We start from the raw sequence: 15,309 nt of genomic DNA, 5'->3' as shown, positions 1-15,309 counted from the left end.
GGCAGCAGTTCCCTCCCCAGGAGACCTTTGTATTTATGCTCCTTGTCAACCAATGAACCTCTTCACAGCCTCCTGGGGAACTCACATCATTAGCTCAATATCATCTTCTCCAAGAAATGTCATTCGTTCTTCTCTGCTTTCCCTGTGTCGGTGGTAAAGGATGTGGACAGTTGCTGCACTTGCTGGGATTCCAAGTACCAGGGCTATGTTTTGAATACTGGACAGGCTTGTCCATGAAGTGGCCATTTTCTGGGGAATTCTCTTGTCAGGAGTCAAGCACCTTCGCCTTGCACCTTACTGTTCCCTCTGCCTGGTCACTACCAGGGCCCAGCAGCCAAGCAGGCAGCTATTTTGCAGACACTTGCCATGCCCCGGAGGCATGTCCACACCAATCAATGCCTGTCTTGAAGTCTGACAATCGTGCACCCATGCAGCAGCCAATCCTTGCTCCGGCAGCCATGAGCAATGGATCAGGGGTTTCTAAGGCCAACCTTGAATGTAGACCACAAGGAGTCTGTCTGACCTACAGATAAGCCCTGGTGATCAGCAGGAACTCCAGTCTTCAACAGATCGATGCTGCTGTTTTTTTACTGAACTTTTTGTTGTTGTTTTGTGTTGAGACATGGTCTCAAGTAGCTCAGGCTAGCCTCAAACTCCATAATAGTTTAGGGAATGCTGAGATTCCAAACATGGGCCATGTCCAGTTGTATGTGTTGGGACTTAAGCTAAGGACTTCATGTTTGCTATATAAGTCCTTCTCCAGCTGAGCTGTAGTCCCAGTGCTTAGCAGACACATTGAAGCATTGTACAGTATAGTGGGCCACTACTTGAAGCAAGGCTAGCAAGTTCTCTAGGCCAGTAGAGGGAGATGGACCATTCCTTTGGAACCCCTGTCCCCTCTTGTTTCTGAGCAGGTGACAGTGCTATTCAAAGAAAAACACATGACAGTGTTTACCTGGCCTCCAAAGTTTACCTGGCATGCTTACACATTTGCATAAACATTGCAATGCTGATGGTTGTATAGATTACACAGGAGGGACCAAGGGCCAGCACGCCTATGCTGTCAACCCAAGGCCGTCATAGTCAGCCCAGTTCCATCTGGTAGTTGTTTTCTGAGCCCCGGGTCTTCTGTAACATGGCCTCTACTTGTCATGACCTCTCAGATGACAGGTGAACAAACATTTACAGCAGAGTATGTTAGAGATGAGCAATACACCTGTCGCTGCAGGAAGAAAACAGGAAGGGTTTCTCAGGATGAATGGAAGTTCTCCAGGCAGGGGCCTGGAGGTGACATTTGGGGAGAAGAGCTTTCCTGTTCAGAGATGGCACATATCTAGATATCCCAGCATGTGGGGGACAGGGAAACAGGGTGGATTAGGAAAGAACAAGGGAAAAGTGGGGTTGCAGGTATAACCCTGGCTTGCTCTACAGACCAGGCTGGTCTCAAACTCAGAGCTCCTTCTGCTTCTGCCTCCCTGGTGGTTAGATTAAAGGTGTGTGCCACCACTCCTGGCTTGAATTTTAAGTGAAAGCATTTTTGTTTTTGTTTTTTGAGACAGGGTTTCTCTGTGGCTTTGGAGGCTGTCCTGGAACTAGCTCTTGTAGACCAGGCTGGTCTCGAACTCACAGAGATCCGCCTGCCTCTGCCTCCCGAGTGCTGGAATTAAAGGCATATGCCACCAACGCCCGACTAAGTGAAAGCATTTTGCAAGAAATGTTTATGGGGAAGGCATAGAACCAAAAACGAGCCCTCTGTTCTAGAGTGACCTGCCAGGTAGCTTTTACCAGGTTGTAGCTGTTTGAAGTGAAGCCTGCTTTGGGCTGGGAAACAGGAACCTGTGGCCAGGCCAGTAGTGACTCAGCCTCACAGAAGGACCAATGTAAATGGGCCTCGAGCTGGGTGGGGCCTGGGCTGTGGTGTGAGACTCAGTGGGGAGGGATCCAGAGAACATTGCTGGGGTCTGAGCAGCAGATGGCACTCCCACGTGCCTGGACCTCCCTGCCTCTGTGGTAAACAGTCCTGGCCAGAAGTTTCCAAGACTCAAGCTGACCGCTGGAGACTATGAGCCGGCACTGTCTGCTCCCCTGTCTCCATCTAGCTCATGTGCACAGTGACAGAACGCGTGCCCAGAGTGACCCTATGCCACTGCCATTTGAAGGACAAAGCTTTTAAAGCCATTAAAACAGACCCTGGCCCAGCTAATGACCTCCAAGTAATGAAAGGGAGTGCCCCGCTTGTGGGAGGATCTGCTAAGCTTTGGTGGTAGAGTTTCCAGGGAGGGCCCAGGGGCTTAATTACTGATAGAAAAACCCATGCTAGGCACGACCAGGCTCCAGAACATTCTGGAACTTTCCTGGTATATCCCTTCCCATCACTTCTTTTGATTGTTGTCCTAGATATTCTTCGAGCATGTCCTGCTTCCTTACCATTTGTGTCTAAGGTTTGACAGCACTACTGACCAGATCCATAGCCTGCATGATATGCATTCCGACTCCACGCCTGTCACGCTTCTCAGAATACATGTTACTTTAAAGAATGTCTCACAAAGCCATGGCTGGTGGCCTGTGATTATAATCCCAGCACTGGGAAGGAAGACACAGTTGAACGCAGAGGCTTGCTGGCAAGCCAGCCAGTGAGCTCCAGGCCAATGAGACATCCTGTCTCAAAAAATAAGGTGGGGAATTCAGTGACAGGATTCAGTGTGTAAAGGCGCTTGCTTGCCACAGCCTGTTCACCTCAGTTCCATCCCTGGAACCCACTCGGTGGAGAGACTCCCATAAGGCGTCCTCTGACTTTGACATGTTGGCTGTATCCGGCAATGTGCAAACCCTGCCCACCCCCAACAAATAAAAATGGAGAAAAAAAAAAAAAACACCCAAAAACCAAGGCAGGTGGCGCCTGAGAAATGATACATGACCTTCACACGCTTGTCCCATACGACATCTCACACGGAAACTTCTAGAGAGGGATCTCTGAACCTCTTGAATGCTAGGCCGGTGCTTTGCTCTGGGCTGTGCTCCAGGACCCCCCCACCCCTGTGGAGACCCCAAATCTGAATAACCAGGCTCCTTTGCGGTGGATGGCTGCCCATCTTCTTGAGCCTCCAAAGTCTGTTTGAGGATGAGATGCTGGCATGACAGAGTCACCTCTCCACCAGCCCTACCTGCAGGGGCAGGACTATATGCTAGGCCATTTGTTTACTGTTTCTCTAGTCACCAGTAGGTAGGAAGAACCTGACCCATGGCCACAGCCTACCGCTGTACAGAGCCGCCTATGGCCCTAGTCAACAAATGATTCATTTGGGATACATTGGTTTGGGTTTTGTTTGGGGTGGTTTTGTTTGAGACAGGGTCTCACTTTGTAGCCCTTGCTGTCCTGGAATTCACTATGTAGGCCAGGCTGGCCTTGAACTCGCAGAGATCCACCTGCCTCTGCTCCAAGTGCAGGAGTTAAAGGTGTGAGTCATCACACCCAGCTTTTTGGTATTTTGTTTTATTTTGTTTTGTTTTTCCTGGCAGGGTTTCTCTGTGGCTTAGGAGGCTGTCCTGGAACTAGCTCTTGAAGACCAGGCTGGTCTCGAACTCACAGAGATCCACCTGCCTCTGCCTCCCAAGTTCTGGGATCAAAGGCCTGTGCCACCAATGCCTGGCCAGCTTTTTGGTTTTTGATTTTGTCTTTGAGTCAGGTTTGTGGTTGTTGTTTTGTTTTGTTTTTTTTTATTTTTGTTTTTGACAAGAGGTTTCTCTGTGTAGCCCTGACTGCCCTGAAACTCACTCTGTAGAACAGGCTGGCTTCTAACTCAGAGATCTACCTGAGTGTTGGGCTTAAAGGCGTGTCCCCCACCACACATATACACACCACCTGGTAAGGCAGGGTTTTATTAGCCCAGGCTGTCCTTGAAGTTCTGACCCTCCTGACTCCATGTCCTAAGGACTGGGGTTAAAAGTGTGTGTCACTGCGCCCACTTTTACTTGGTGCTAGAGACTGAACACAGGTCTTTGTGCATACTAGTCAAGCACTCGGCCAATTGAATCACATCCCAGCCACAGCAAAGAACTCTTGCTAACCAACCCAGGACAACAAGCTACAGAGTCTCCTCTCCTTCCTGTGCCAACCCAACTCCTCTGACCCCCTCAGGTTACAGTGTTTGGGCAATAGACCCACCTCCCTTTGTACCTCCAGTAGGGAGGGACACCTTCCTCCCCTGGGCAGAGCCTGAATCCTGGTCCTCCGGGACTCTCCTCATCTGTGTCTCTGTATTTTGCAGTGATCAGGGCCAAAGCAGTAAGCGAGAAGGAGGTGGATTCCGGGAACGACATCTACGGCAACCCCATCAAGAGGATCCAATATGAGATCAAGCAGATAAAGGTAGCCCCTGGTTTGGTGGGGGAAGCAGGGATGGGGTCCTGGAACGCCTCCCAGCCACCGTAAGCCAGAAAGCTGAGCTGTCAAGCCACAAAGAAGCCCAGTTCTCCTTAAGCCACAAGAACATGAAAGGCTGGCAGAAATGTGAGGTTTTCAGCTGCCTCAGTCACTGTCCTATGCTTGGCACAGGAACCAAAGCAAGTCTTGTAAAGAAAGCATATTAAACAGGGGCCTGCTTACAGTTTCAGAAGATGAGTCCGTGGTCATCATGGTGGGAGGCAGGCAGACGTGGATGGTTCTGGAGCAGTAGCTGAGAGCTTTGCAACCTGACCCTAAGGCAGCAGGTGGAGTGAGGGACATTGGGCCTGGCATGAGCTTTTGAAACCTCAAAGCCCACCCTCAGTGACAGACCTCCTTCAATAAAGCCATACCTCCTAATCCTTCCCACACAGTTCTACCTACTAGGGGACCAAGCATTTGCATATTTGACCCCATGGGCCCGTTCTCATTCAAACCACCATGTCACCCTAATTCCAGAAACAGACTAGCTTGATTTTACCAGGTGATAAACCTGGGGGTAGCATGTCATAAGAGGAAGAGTCTGGCAGTCAGTTGTACTTGAGGGCAGCTTCCTGACTGTGGTGGGCCATTTACTGAGAAGGTAGCCCATTGAGCGGACAGGGCTGTGGTCGGGGAACTGCAGATGGCCCCAGTCGTGGCTGTGGTGGTGTCTGCTAGTATATTCAGAGTACTTTGTGTGTCAGAGACAAATGGGAAGAACCAGTGTTAGAGAGAGAGACAGACAGAGAGAGACAGAGATACTCAGAGAGAGGCAGACAGAGAGAGAGAGAGAGAGAGAAACAGACAGACAGACAGACAGACAGACACACACACACACACGAAGAGAGAGAGAGAGAGAGAGAGAGAGAGAGAGAGAGAGAGAGAGAGATGTTAAGGGAGAGGCAGGGGATATGGCTCAGTTGGTAGCATGCTTACCGAGCACACATGAAGCCCTGAGTTTGATCCCTGGAATTACAAAACTAGGTAGGGTGGTACATGCCTGCTCTGGTAGTTGACATTTACTAACTTGGTATTCAAAGAAAGACAGCTGGCTCCTCCAGTGTTAGGGACAGCTTTGTCATGCAGTAGTGGTTGTAGACATCCTTATTTACCAAAATTGAAAATAAATATTATCAACAGGCCAGAGGAGCGAGCACTTCCTCATCCCATGTGTCACCTCAGGAACGACTAACTCTCAATACCAAAGTCTCCTTCTGAGGCAGAGAAGCAGGTGGGCTTGCGTAACCTCATCACCTCCTCGTGGCTTAATACCAGGAAGTGACTCTGTTGCCCTGGCAACCTTCCTTCCTACAGCGTTAGAACTGAGCTCCCCAAAGCCGTTTTGTCCTGGAGAGGGACTGCAGCCTGAAGGCTCAGTGGGTAAGAGCACTGACTACTCCTCCAGAATTAGGATCCCAGCACCCATGTCAGGCAGCTCACAACTGCCTGCCGGCCCTGCTTGAGGGGAATCTGGCTTCTGAGGGCACCTCATGGTAGCAGACACACAGACACAAACACACCATGGAAGTAGAAATAAAAATAAATATTTAAAACTCGAAGGAAGGAAAGAAGGAAGGAAGGAAGGAAGGAAGGAAGGAAGGAAGGAAGGAAGGAAGGAAGGAAGAGGCAAACGAAAACCCTCTTCTGGGGTGTCGGGAAGGGTGTGAGTAAAAGGGGAGCGGGGTGAAACCCCCACACACATCTAGGTGTCTTCCTCTGAGGGGCAGCAGGCATACCCCTGAAGAGCAGGCATACCCCTGAAATGAGTCAGATGCTGAGAAATAAATGAAACCCTCCAGTGACTCTGGGGTTATGTTCTGGCTCCAGGGGGAGCCCTTCTCCCCTTGTTCTCATCAGGTAGTCAGTGCTTCGCCAAGATCCCTGGAAATAAACAGCCTGCTGTAGTAAAACCCTATAAACCCAGCATCCTGGCTGAGGCAAAGAGAATGGAGAGTTCGAATCCAGGTCTGGCTACAAAGTGAGAATTTAGTTTCAGAAAAAGAAAAATTGTGGAAGTAGGGCTGGGGTGTAAATTATTGGGCTCAAGGCTCCAGGTTTGACCCAAAAGATAGGGATGGGGGTAAGGGAAAAAGAGAAAATCAAAAGAAAAGGAAAAAAATTTAAAAACAATCTTTTTGTGAGTGTGTGGTTTTTTGTTTATTTGTTTTTAGCTTTTTGGTTTTTGGAGACAGGGTTCTCTGTGTAGCCTTGGTTGTCCTAGAATTTATACAGTTCTGATTGCCTCTGCTTCCTGAGTGCTGGGATTAAAGACCGCCCCCCCCCCCACACACACACATACACTTTGGTTGGTTGGTTGGTTTTGTTTTTCAAGCAAGCAAATGAACCCGGTTCCTGGGAAGAAGACAGAGACGTGACCCTCTGTGGCAAGTGAGAATCTCCTAGAATTTATACGGAGGTTTGGAAATGATGACCTTGTGCTCAGAAATTACCTTGGACAAAGCCTTGGCAGGCTGTGTTTGCCAACTGAGATCTGCCTATATCCCTAAGCTGATGTGTGACTCTGAACACATCTCGAAAACAGTGGTGGCTTTTGAATCCCCTGTTTACCCTCTATGCACCTTGGGATGGGGAGTACGGGGGGGGGGGCATACCTGGGTGCAGCCATGTACCCCTGTTCCCATCATGCTTTGGTTGGGAACCCCATGGCGGCTTACTCCTGCCCCCCTGTGTTTTGCAGATGTTCAAAGGCCCTGACAAAGACATCGAGTTTATCTACACAGCCCCCTCCTCAGCAGTGTGCGGGGTCTCGCTGGACGTTGGAGGAAAGAAGGAGTATCTAATTGCAGGTGTGTAGGAGCTCAGCCTTAGTACTGGGTCATGGTACCCTAGCAGAATTCCTCTGCGGTCCTGTCATCTGGTCCCTGAGGAACAAGCTTCCCACACTGCCCTCTAGGGGCGAGCCAGCCCAGCTGCACGGGCACAAGGACTGCTGGCCAGCACCTACTTCCAGAGACACCCCAGGTGCTCATCTATACCGAAACTGTCTGTATTAGCCGTCTCTCCAGGCTAGTGCCCCCTGGGAGGGATATGCCTCGGTAGCCATGCACACGGACTCTATTTTCAACCCCTGGGGCCAGACCTGTCAGTCAGCCCTGCTGACCACTTGGTCATCTCAAGCATGGACACTGCTTTCTGGTCCATGAGATGGAAACCAGCCTACCACACCAATAAGGGGCTTCTTTCTGGGCAGGTGATTTACAGATAGGTAAGCCATGCCTTACTATCAGGAGCCCTGACACACAGTGACTGCTACAACCAGGCTCAAATTCCTGCCCCAGACTTCTTGCCCTGATGCTACCAGGAGGCTGTGGATGCCTGAGCAAAGGGGAGGGTGGAGTCCTACAAGGCAGCAGGGTGATGAGCACAGCTGGGGGCTGCTCTGTTTTGTATACTTGGGAGCCACGTTAGGGCATTCTCTCTGGCTCTGCCCGTCTTCTGCACAAGCGAGGCTCTGGGTCCACACAAAGCCTGGGAAGTCAATCCCCATGGGAGACCAGATTACTTCAGTGACTGTGTATGTGGACAGCGCTTTCTGTCGTGCCGAATGCCTGTCTTCCACACTGGCCATCGGAGGGCTCCCACATGTAGCATCTGTTTTGTACTGTCCCTCTACACCCATGTGTGGCCGCTCCTCCTCCTCTAAGTAAGGAGAAAGCCACACAAATAGCACAGCGCAAGTTTCCTAGGCCCGAGAAGACTCCACTGTAGCTCCAGGTGTGATGAAGATTGAAGGTACCATGTGCCTGTCACTTAGACTACATCACACACACACTGCCCCAGACGTTTGGGCACATTTTAGTGCCCTGACCGGCCCCAGAGAATTACATCAATAAAAGACACTTTTAAATACACTGCGTGCTGTTTTAAAAACTGCACTAGTGTAGTTGGGCATGGTGGCACACGTCTTTAATCCTAGCACTTGGAAGGCAGAGACAGGTGGATTTCTGTGAGCCTACACAGTGAGACCTTGTTTTTGAGAAACAAAACCCCACAAACCTAGTATCTAGGCCAGCTAGATAGCTCAGTGGGTAAAGGCACTGGCCACTAAGCCTGGCAATCTGAGTTTGATCCTCAGAATCTGTATGATAGAAGAAGAAAAAATAACACTAAGTTGTCCTCTGACCTCCACACGTACACACCCATCCATGTACCCAGTCACCTATACACACACAACATAAGTGAATGTAACAAAACCTGCAGAAAACACATATTATAGGGTTGCCTTTATATCTATGCCTGGGCATAGGATTCGGTGACACTAAATATAGCTACAATAGCATGTAACTATGACTATCTATTCCAGGACTGTGCCATCTTCCCAAACTATATCTCTGTCCACTGGCCAAGAGCATCTCACTTCTTGTCTTTTCCTGGGCCCCATCCCCCACCTTCTGCTTTCACTTTCTGTGACCTTGTCTATTGTAGGGAGCTCATGGCTGTAGCAAGGTAGATATGCCTTTGTGGTGGCTTATTTTACTGAGCATGCTGTCAGGGTCTGTCCATGTTATAGCAGGTAGAAGAATTGCTTCTCTTTTTGTGTATATGTGCACACACACATACATACATACATGCATACATACACACATGCATACATACATACACATGCACTCACACACATACACACATGCACACACACGTGCACATACATACATATACACACATACATACATACACATGCACACACATGCACTCACATACATACATATGCGCACACACGCATGCACATACATACACACACATGCACACACACGTGCACATACACACACACACATATATACATGCATACATACACACATATAGACACATACACATGCATACACACATACATACACATATTTGGTGGTGCTAAGGATGGAATCAAGGCCTTAGACATGCTATGGCAGGGCTCTAGTACTGAGTTTTATACTCACCCCCTGCTCAGATTAGTATCAATTTTTAATGTGATATTCTTTTCCACTGAATCTGACAGGTGATTTCCTGTTTTTATACACATGCACACATATGATGGCCTATGAGTGGAAGTCAGGACAGTTTGAGGGAGTCAGCACTCTCCTACAATGAGGTCCCTGGGATTGAACTCAGACTGACAGTTTTGGCAGCAAGTGCCTTTACACACTGAGCTATCTCATTGGCTCAATGGGGGGCAACTAAAGATGCAAAGAGAACAAACTAGTACAGTGAAAAGGTGCAAGTGGTCCGTGTGTGCCCAGGTGTCACCCCTGAAAACACACCTGTTTGGATTTGGACTGGTGGCCAACACCTGACAAGCCAGAGTCCTCGGCCTGCCCTTAATCCCAGCACTCGGGAGGCAGAGGCAGATGGATCCCAGTGAATTTAAGGCCAGTGTGGTCTACAAAATGAGCTCTAGTTCAGTTAAGGGCTATTACACAGAGAAACCCTGTCTCAATAACCAAAAAATTGGGAGCATGTTTTGTTTTATTTTACGTGAGGGGGAGATTTATTCTAGGGGGTACAGTGCCCACCGAGGCTAGAAGAGGGCGTCATCCCAGGAAGCTGGAGTTACAGGCAGTTGTTATAATCTGCCTGATTATGACATAGGCACTTGGAACTGAACTTTGGTCCTCTGGAAGATCAGCATCTCTCTAGCCCCAACATGAGCTATTTTAAAACTCAGAGTAGTCCAACCATGGTGTTGTTAGAGCTGACCTTCAAAACCCAGAGCTGCACCCAGATGCAGAACGAAGGCAGGAGGAGGAGACTTGAGCCTCCCACTGAGCCTGGTGACTCTCCACACAGGAAAGGCAGAAGGGGATGGCAAGATGCACATTACCCTCTGTGACTTCATTGTGCCCTGGGACACACTGAGCACCACCCAGAAGAAGAGCCTGAACCACAGGTACCAGATGGGCTGCGAGTGCAAGGTGAGCAGGATGTGTGTCCTCATCCCCTCCCTGGCTTTGCCATCACGAGGTCTCCAGGTGGACAGCTGGGGACATGCCCTTGACTTCCCAGACCCTCAGGACAGTGAGTCCTGATTTGGAATAAACTCTGGGAAGATAAGGGAGTGAGACTGTCTAGCTAGAGACAAAGCCTTTGGTTCCCAGATCCCCAGAGAACCTTGAGTTGTGTCCTTGGCAAGGAATATTTGGAAGATAAGAGGATATGGGGTGGGACAAAGCTCACAAATCAGTTCACATGACTGTCAGCTTTCTAAGGAGAAAAGCTCCCAGGAAAGGAGATTTTGTGGGGAGAATACGGTCCTCTAAATATTTTCCTACCCATGTATAGGTGTAAGCATTGTGTGTTCAAGAGCCTAGGTACTACTCCCAACATTCTAGACCTCTGTGCACGGGTCTCCATGAGTCTGCCTAGAGATGGCGACAAGCAGAGTTGTAGATGCACTCGTGCCTACATGTGACAGAAAAGGGTGAGCGCTATTCCCAGATTTGGGAACCATGACCATGACCCAGATGCTTTCTCCCTCACCGGTACCGGTAGCCAGCATTCCTTCGTGATACCAGGAGTGAATCTGGGGCTGAGAGTTGCCGGCAGAGTCGTGTCCCATGGCCTGTGCCAACTGACACTTTTTTTTCATGATGCCTGCTCCCCTTCTGACTGGTGCTCCCATAACTTGGCTATCAAAGGCATCATCCCATGCCAGGTGTCCAGCCAAATACAGGCTGAGCATGGCTCCTCTGTGCCTAGCATATCAAAGCAAACTCTAGTTGGGCCTGCTTATACACCTCACTTGGGAGGGTGAGATGGGAGGGCTGCCGAGTTTGGAATCAACCTGTGCTGTACAGTGAGGTCCTTGCCAGCCTGGGCTAGAGTGAGATTCTGTCTCAGAAAACAAGGAAAAGCAGGCTGGAAAGTGGTTCAGTTGGTGGAGTGCTTGCTGGGACACGCAAAGCACCACATAAACTAAGTGTGTAATGTCATCATTCAGGAGTTGGGAGCAGGTGGTCTGGTCACAAGTTCAAGGTTGTCCTATGCTGCCTAGAAATTTCTAGGCTAGCCTCGGATACATGAGACTCAAGAGCAAACAAAAACCCAAGCTCCTTTCTCCATCTCTGTGTGGCCAGAAGTGGACACTCTTGTAGCTTCATAATTTCTTTTGTCAAAAAGTTATTGACCCATTGATCAAAGCAGGTAATTAAGAACAAGCATGGGAATTCTTATTTGGCTCTAATCTGTCTCCAGTGTAAGTCCCTTGTGGTAGCTGCAGCTGCAAAAGGGCCTAAGCTGAAACCCTCCCTTAAAAAAGGTAGACCAGATGGCCCAAAGCAGAAGTGCACTGTCACACCAGGATTACCTAAGTGGGTGGGTGCAGAGGTCAGTGTATGCACAAGTTCCCTCCAGGCCTGTCCTCAGCTACAGTGTGGGGACCAAGGACTCAGTAGGACTACGGTTCTTGAACACCTTCAGCAGGTTGTGTCCTGGAGATGAACCAAGTGCCCTTGGCCCCAACTGTTCCTTGGTTCCAACTAAATGTGCCTGCATGTATCCCCCAGATCACACGCTGCCCCATGATCCCATGCTACATCTCCTCCCCGGATGAGTGTCTCTGGATGGACTGGGTCACAGAGAAGAGCATCAACGGGCACCAGGCCAAGTTCTTTGCCTGCATCAAGAGAAGTGACGGCTCTTGCGCATGGTACCGCGGAGCGGCACCCCCTAAGCAGGAGTTTCTTGACATCGAGGACCCATAAGCAGGCTGATGGAGCCCCTGCGGCCAACTGAAAAGCCTCTGAGGGTTTAGACTGGTCCAGCTCTGACATCCCTTCCTGGAAACAGCATGAATAAAACATCAATCATCCAAGTGGGTTCACGCTAGTGTGATTCTGCACCCCCCATTTTCCCTAAACATGGTTGTGGGTCTGGAGGGGCAGGCAGGCCAGAGTCCCTGCCAAACCCCCTCCATGTGCCAGGCTGAGCACTGTGTGTCTCAGTCTTTGATCCTTGGGTACCAGGCAGGAGTGGAAAACAGACTTTTTACCAGGTCTCGTGGGCACTGTCACATACAGCTGACAGGCAATATTTAAGGGTCCCCTGGCCCTGCTGGGGCAGAGCCTGGGAATGCGCATTTTGCAGAAACACTTGACGGTTGTTGTGAGACTGTGTAGCTGGCCTACCAGGTCCTTTTCATCCTGAGAGAGACATGTCCCTCGTTTTCTGCAGTGGCCACCCCTCTGGCCCAAGGTCTAAGTCTCTCACCCCTTGCAAGTACCCCCCATCTCCTCTGCACCTGGTATGGACTCTGAGCACCAGAGTCCAAGAGTAGCCCTCCAACCAGTGATTCCTTTGTCTAGGAGGCCCAGTTGCACCCATGAACCCACAGACTTTTAGTGGTGCCCCTTGCGCTCGTGGGAACAGGAGCCGTGTTTCTGGCTTCAGCCAAATAATTTCTGTCCTACCCTTCCCCGTCTCCACCCATCCCCTATTGGGGAATCTGTGAGGTCTCATGCTGGGGGCAAGAATCTGAGGTGAGGGATGCTTGGCTGTCCTTGCAGTGGCTCTTAGGCCTCTTGAGCTATTGTCAACCCCTTTCTGAGTGGCTTCAGGTATCTGGGTTGAGCCACACAGCTCTCTGTAGCATCACACCCCACTGGTGGAATGCTGGTGGCATTCCCTTCTTTTTCCCACAAACTGAAGGCTAAGAGGCCAGTCCTGTAAGGCCTCAACAGAAAAATTCTAGTGAAATTTCCCTGCTAGACTGGCCATCATTACTGTGTGTGGATTTCTGTAGTGTTATTAACCAAGCCCGTGAACCTATGCAGTGAAGGAGCCTGAGAGCATCTTGTCTTATTAAGCTCCCAGGGTGCCGTGGCTTGCTCTTAGAGAGATCTCATTCTCCTAAGATACCTTATGAGGCTGAGAGGCAAGCACACTCAATTCTGCGTCTGTCTCTTAATGTCGCAGAGGCTACCCATTTAAGGCCCTTATAGGGAACTGGGGCACCTACTTGCTCCCTGAAAAAAAAAAAAAAAGATTTTCTGATGGCAATAAGATAGGGGTTAAGACAGGCAGAACTTTGTCACTAACAATACAGATAGTAGCTCTTCCTCCTACCTAAGTCTTAAAAATAAGCTGTCCCGAGGACACACTGGTATGTTATCCAAACATGTACACATATGCTCACACAAAAACAGACTCTGAAGTCTGGCAGCCTGTGAGTGGTCCTTACCCTGTCCTAATCATCAGAAACCCCAAAGCAACTCTTAAGATCCGCCCCCCACTAGCCACGCCCCCACACCAGGACCCAGCAGCTCAGAATTCTATTCCCTTTTAAGACAGACTTGCAGGGGGAAGGGGTGTTTCCCCGGGGAGTCGGCCTGCCCCACCTGAGGACATTTTCATGTTGTGCAGTGATGCTCTTCCCAGGATGCTGTCATGGACCAGCCCACGAGACCCTGCGGTCTATCCCACCCAGCCTGTTTGCTTCCTGTGCAGTGGTATCATACGTAACAATGCCCATTTCTGCTGACTTCTTGACATGTTCTGGTTTGTTTCTGACGTTCGCTGTGAGCATTCTTGTGCTGTGTTTATGCCCTTGATAGCATCAGAACTTTGCACTTTTTAAAAACAAAAATGTTTCGGCATCGAGGAAGCACTTGACCCAGAGTGGAAAAGCCTGGCATGACAGCTGGCCTGGGACCGAGGAATCCTTCTTCTGATCTTTGAGTTTTCTGAATATCTGATTTTCCAGCCCGCTGTTTTTTTGTGCCTGGTTCGAACCATTGAGAGGAAGGAATCTCTGAGTAGATTGGTTCTAAAAGATGCTCTTTATATTTCCTACTTGCCTTGATCTTTGTGGCCACACCAGGCAGACGAGAGACAGGCAAACAAACACACAAGCTACTGGGACAAAGTGCCAGATGGCAGCTAAGCAACAGCCATTCAGATGCCTTTGCAGCAAATCAACCGAAATGTGTAGTTTAAGGAACGCGTCCACTTGGCATTGGTTAACTTGGCACTGTTGTGTTCTGAGCACTGGGCTTTCCTCTCTCTACTCCCATCATGCCAGCAAACTCGAAGTCTTTCAGATGACGTTTACACGTATATATTCCCAAATCTCTGCTTGACAAATATTAAGACATATCTGTGAGCTTGCCATGTAATTTAAAGCTTTGTTGATTTTGTTTCCGTTTGAACTCTTGGTTGTTGGGGGGGGGAAGCACGTGTTCATGCTGGAATATGAAATCTGAGACGAACCCCCTGCACTCCATGCTGGCAACACCTGAGGGTTGTTAAAAGTCAACAAGCCGGCTGCACGTGTCTCTGATGCTTTGTATCAGTTTTTATTTTTATTTTTGAGTGATTGCTCTGTCAATGGACAATAAACCATATTATCAAAGAGAAGGTTGACTCCCTGTGTGGCTGTTTCTGCTGTTTTTTAGCTGTGGGATGGGGGCCAAACCTCCACCAGCTAGAGGGAACGGGAGTCCCAGGGGCAGCTGGAAGTAGAGGCAGTTGTGAGCCATCATGAAAGTTCTGGGAACCAAACCTGGGTGCTGCACAAGAGCAGGCAGTGCTCTTAACTGCCAAGCTGTCTCTTCAGCCCCTACACGTCCATTCTTTAATAACCGAGGGGAACATTCCTGCCTGATAAAAAATAGTCAAACAAAACAAAAACAAAGACAAAAAAAAAGTCTAGCAGGGCTGAAGAAATAGCTCAGCAGGTAAAGCATTTGCTGCCAAGCCTGGTGACCCAAGCCAGGCTGCTGGAACCCACATGGTGGAAGGCAAAAACCTACTGCTAGAAGTTGTCCTCTGCAGGCAGATCTCTGTGAGTTCGAGGCCAGCCTGATCTCCAGAGCGAGTGCCAGGATAGGCTCCAAAGCTACACAGAGAAACCCTGTCTCGGAAAAAAACAAAACAAAACAAAAAACAAACAAACAAAC

At 49.4% G+C, this 15,309-nt stretch overlaps 1 protein-coding gene across 1 annotated transcript in view; it reads left to right on the top strand.

The window, feature by feature from the left end:
• Positions 1 to 14,767, top strand: part of Timp2 (TIMP metallopeptidase inhibitor 2) — a 46,704-nt gene extending 31,937 nt beyond the window's left edge. The window contains exons 2-5 of the mRNA XM_027425519.2: positions 4,269 to 4,369; positions 7,125 to 7,233; positions 10,205 to 10,329; positions 11,920 to 14,767. Coding sequence (XP_027281320.1) covers positions 4,269 to 4,369; positions 7,125 to 7,233; positions 10,205 to 10,329; positions 11,920 to 12,117 — 533 coding nt within the window. The 3' untranslated portion in view covers positions 12,118 to 14,767. The remainder of the gene's footprint in view (positions 1 to 4,268; positions 4,370 to 7,124; positions 7,234 to 10,204; positions 10,330 to 11,919) is intronic.
• The last annotated feature ends 542 nt before the right edge of the window (positions 14,768 to 15,309 follow it).

The sequence above is a fragment of the Cricetulus griseus genome, chromosome 7 (assembly GCF_003668045.3).
Source record: "Cricetulus griseus strain 17A/GY chromosome 7, alternate assembly CriGri-PICRH-1.0, whole genome shotgun sequence".
Classification (NCBI taxonomy): domain Eukaryota; kingdom Metazoa; phylum Chordata; class Mammalia; order Rodentia; family Cricetidae; genus Cricetulus; species Cricetulus griseus.
Note: the sequence above shows the minus strand (reverse complement) of the source record. Positions and strands in the feature narration are given on the sequence as shown.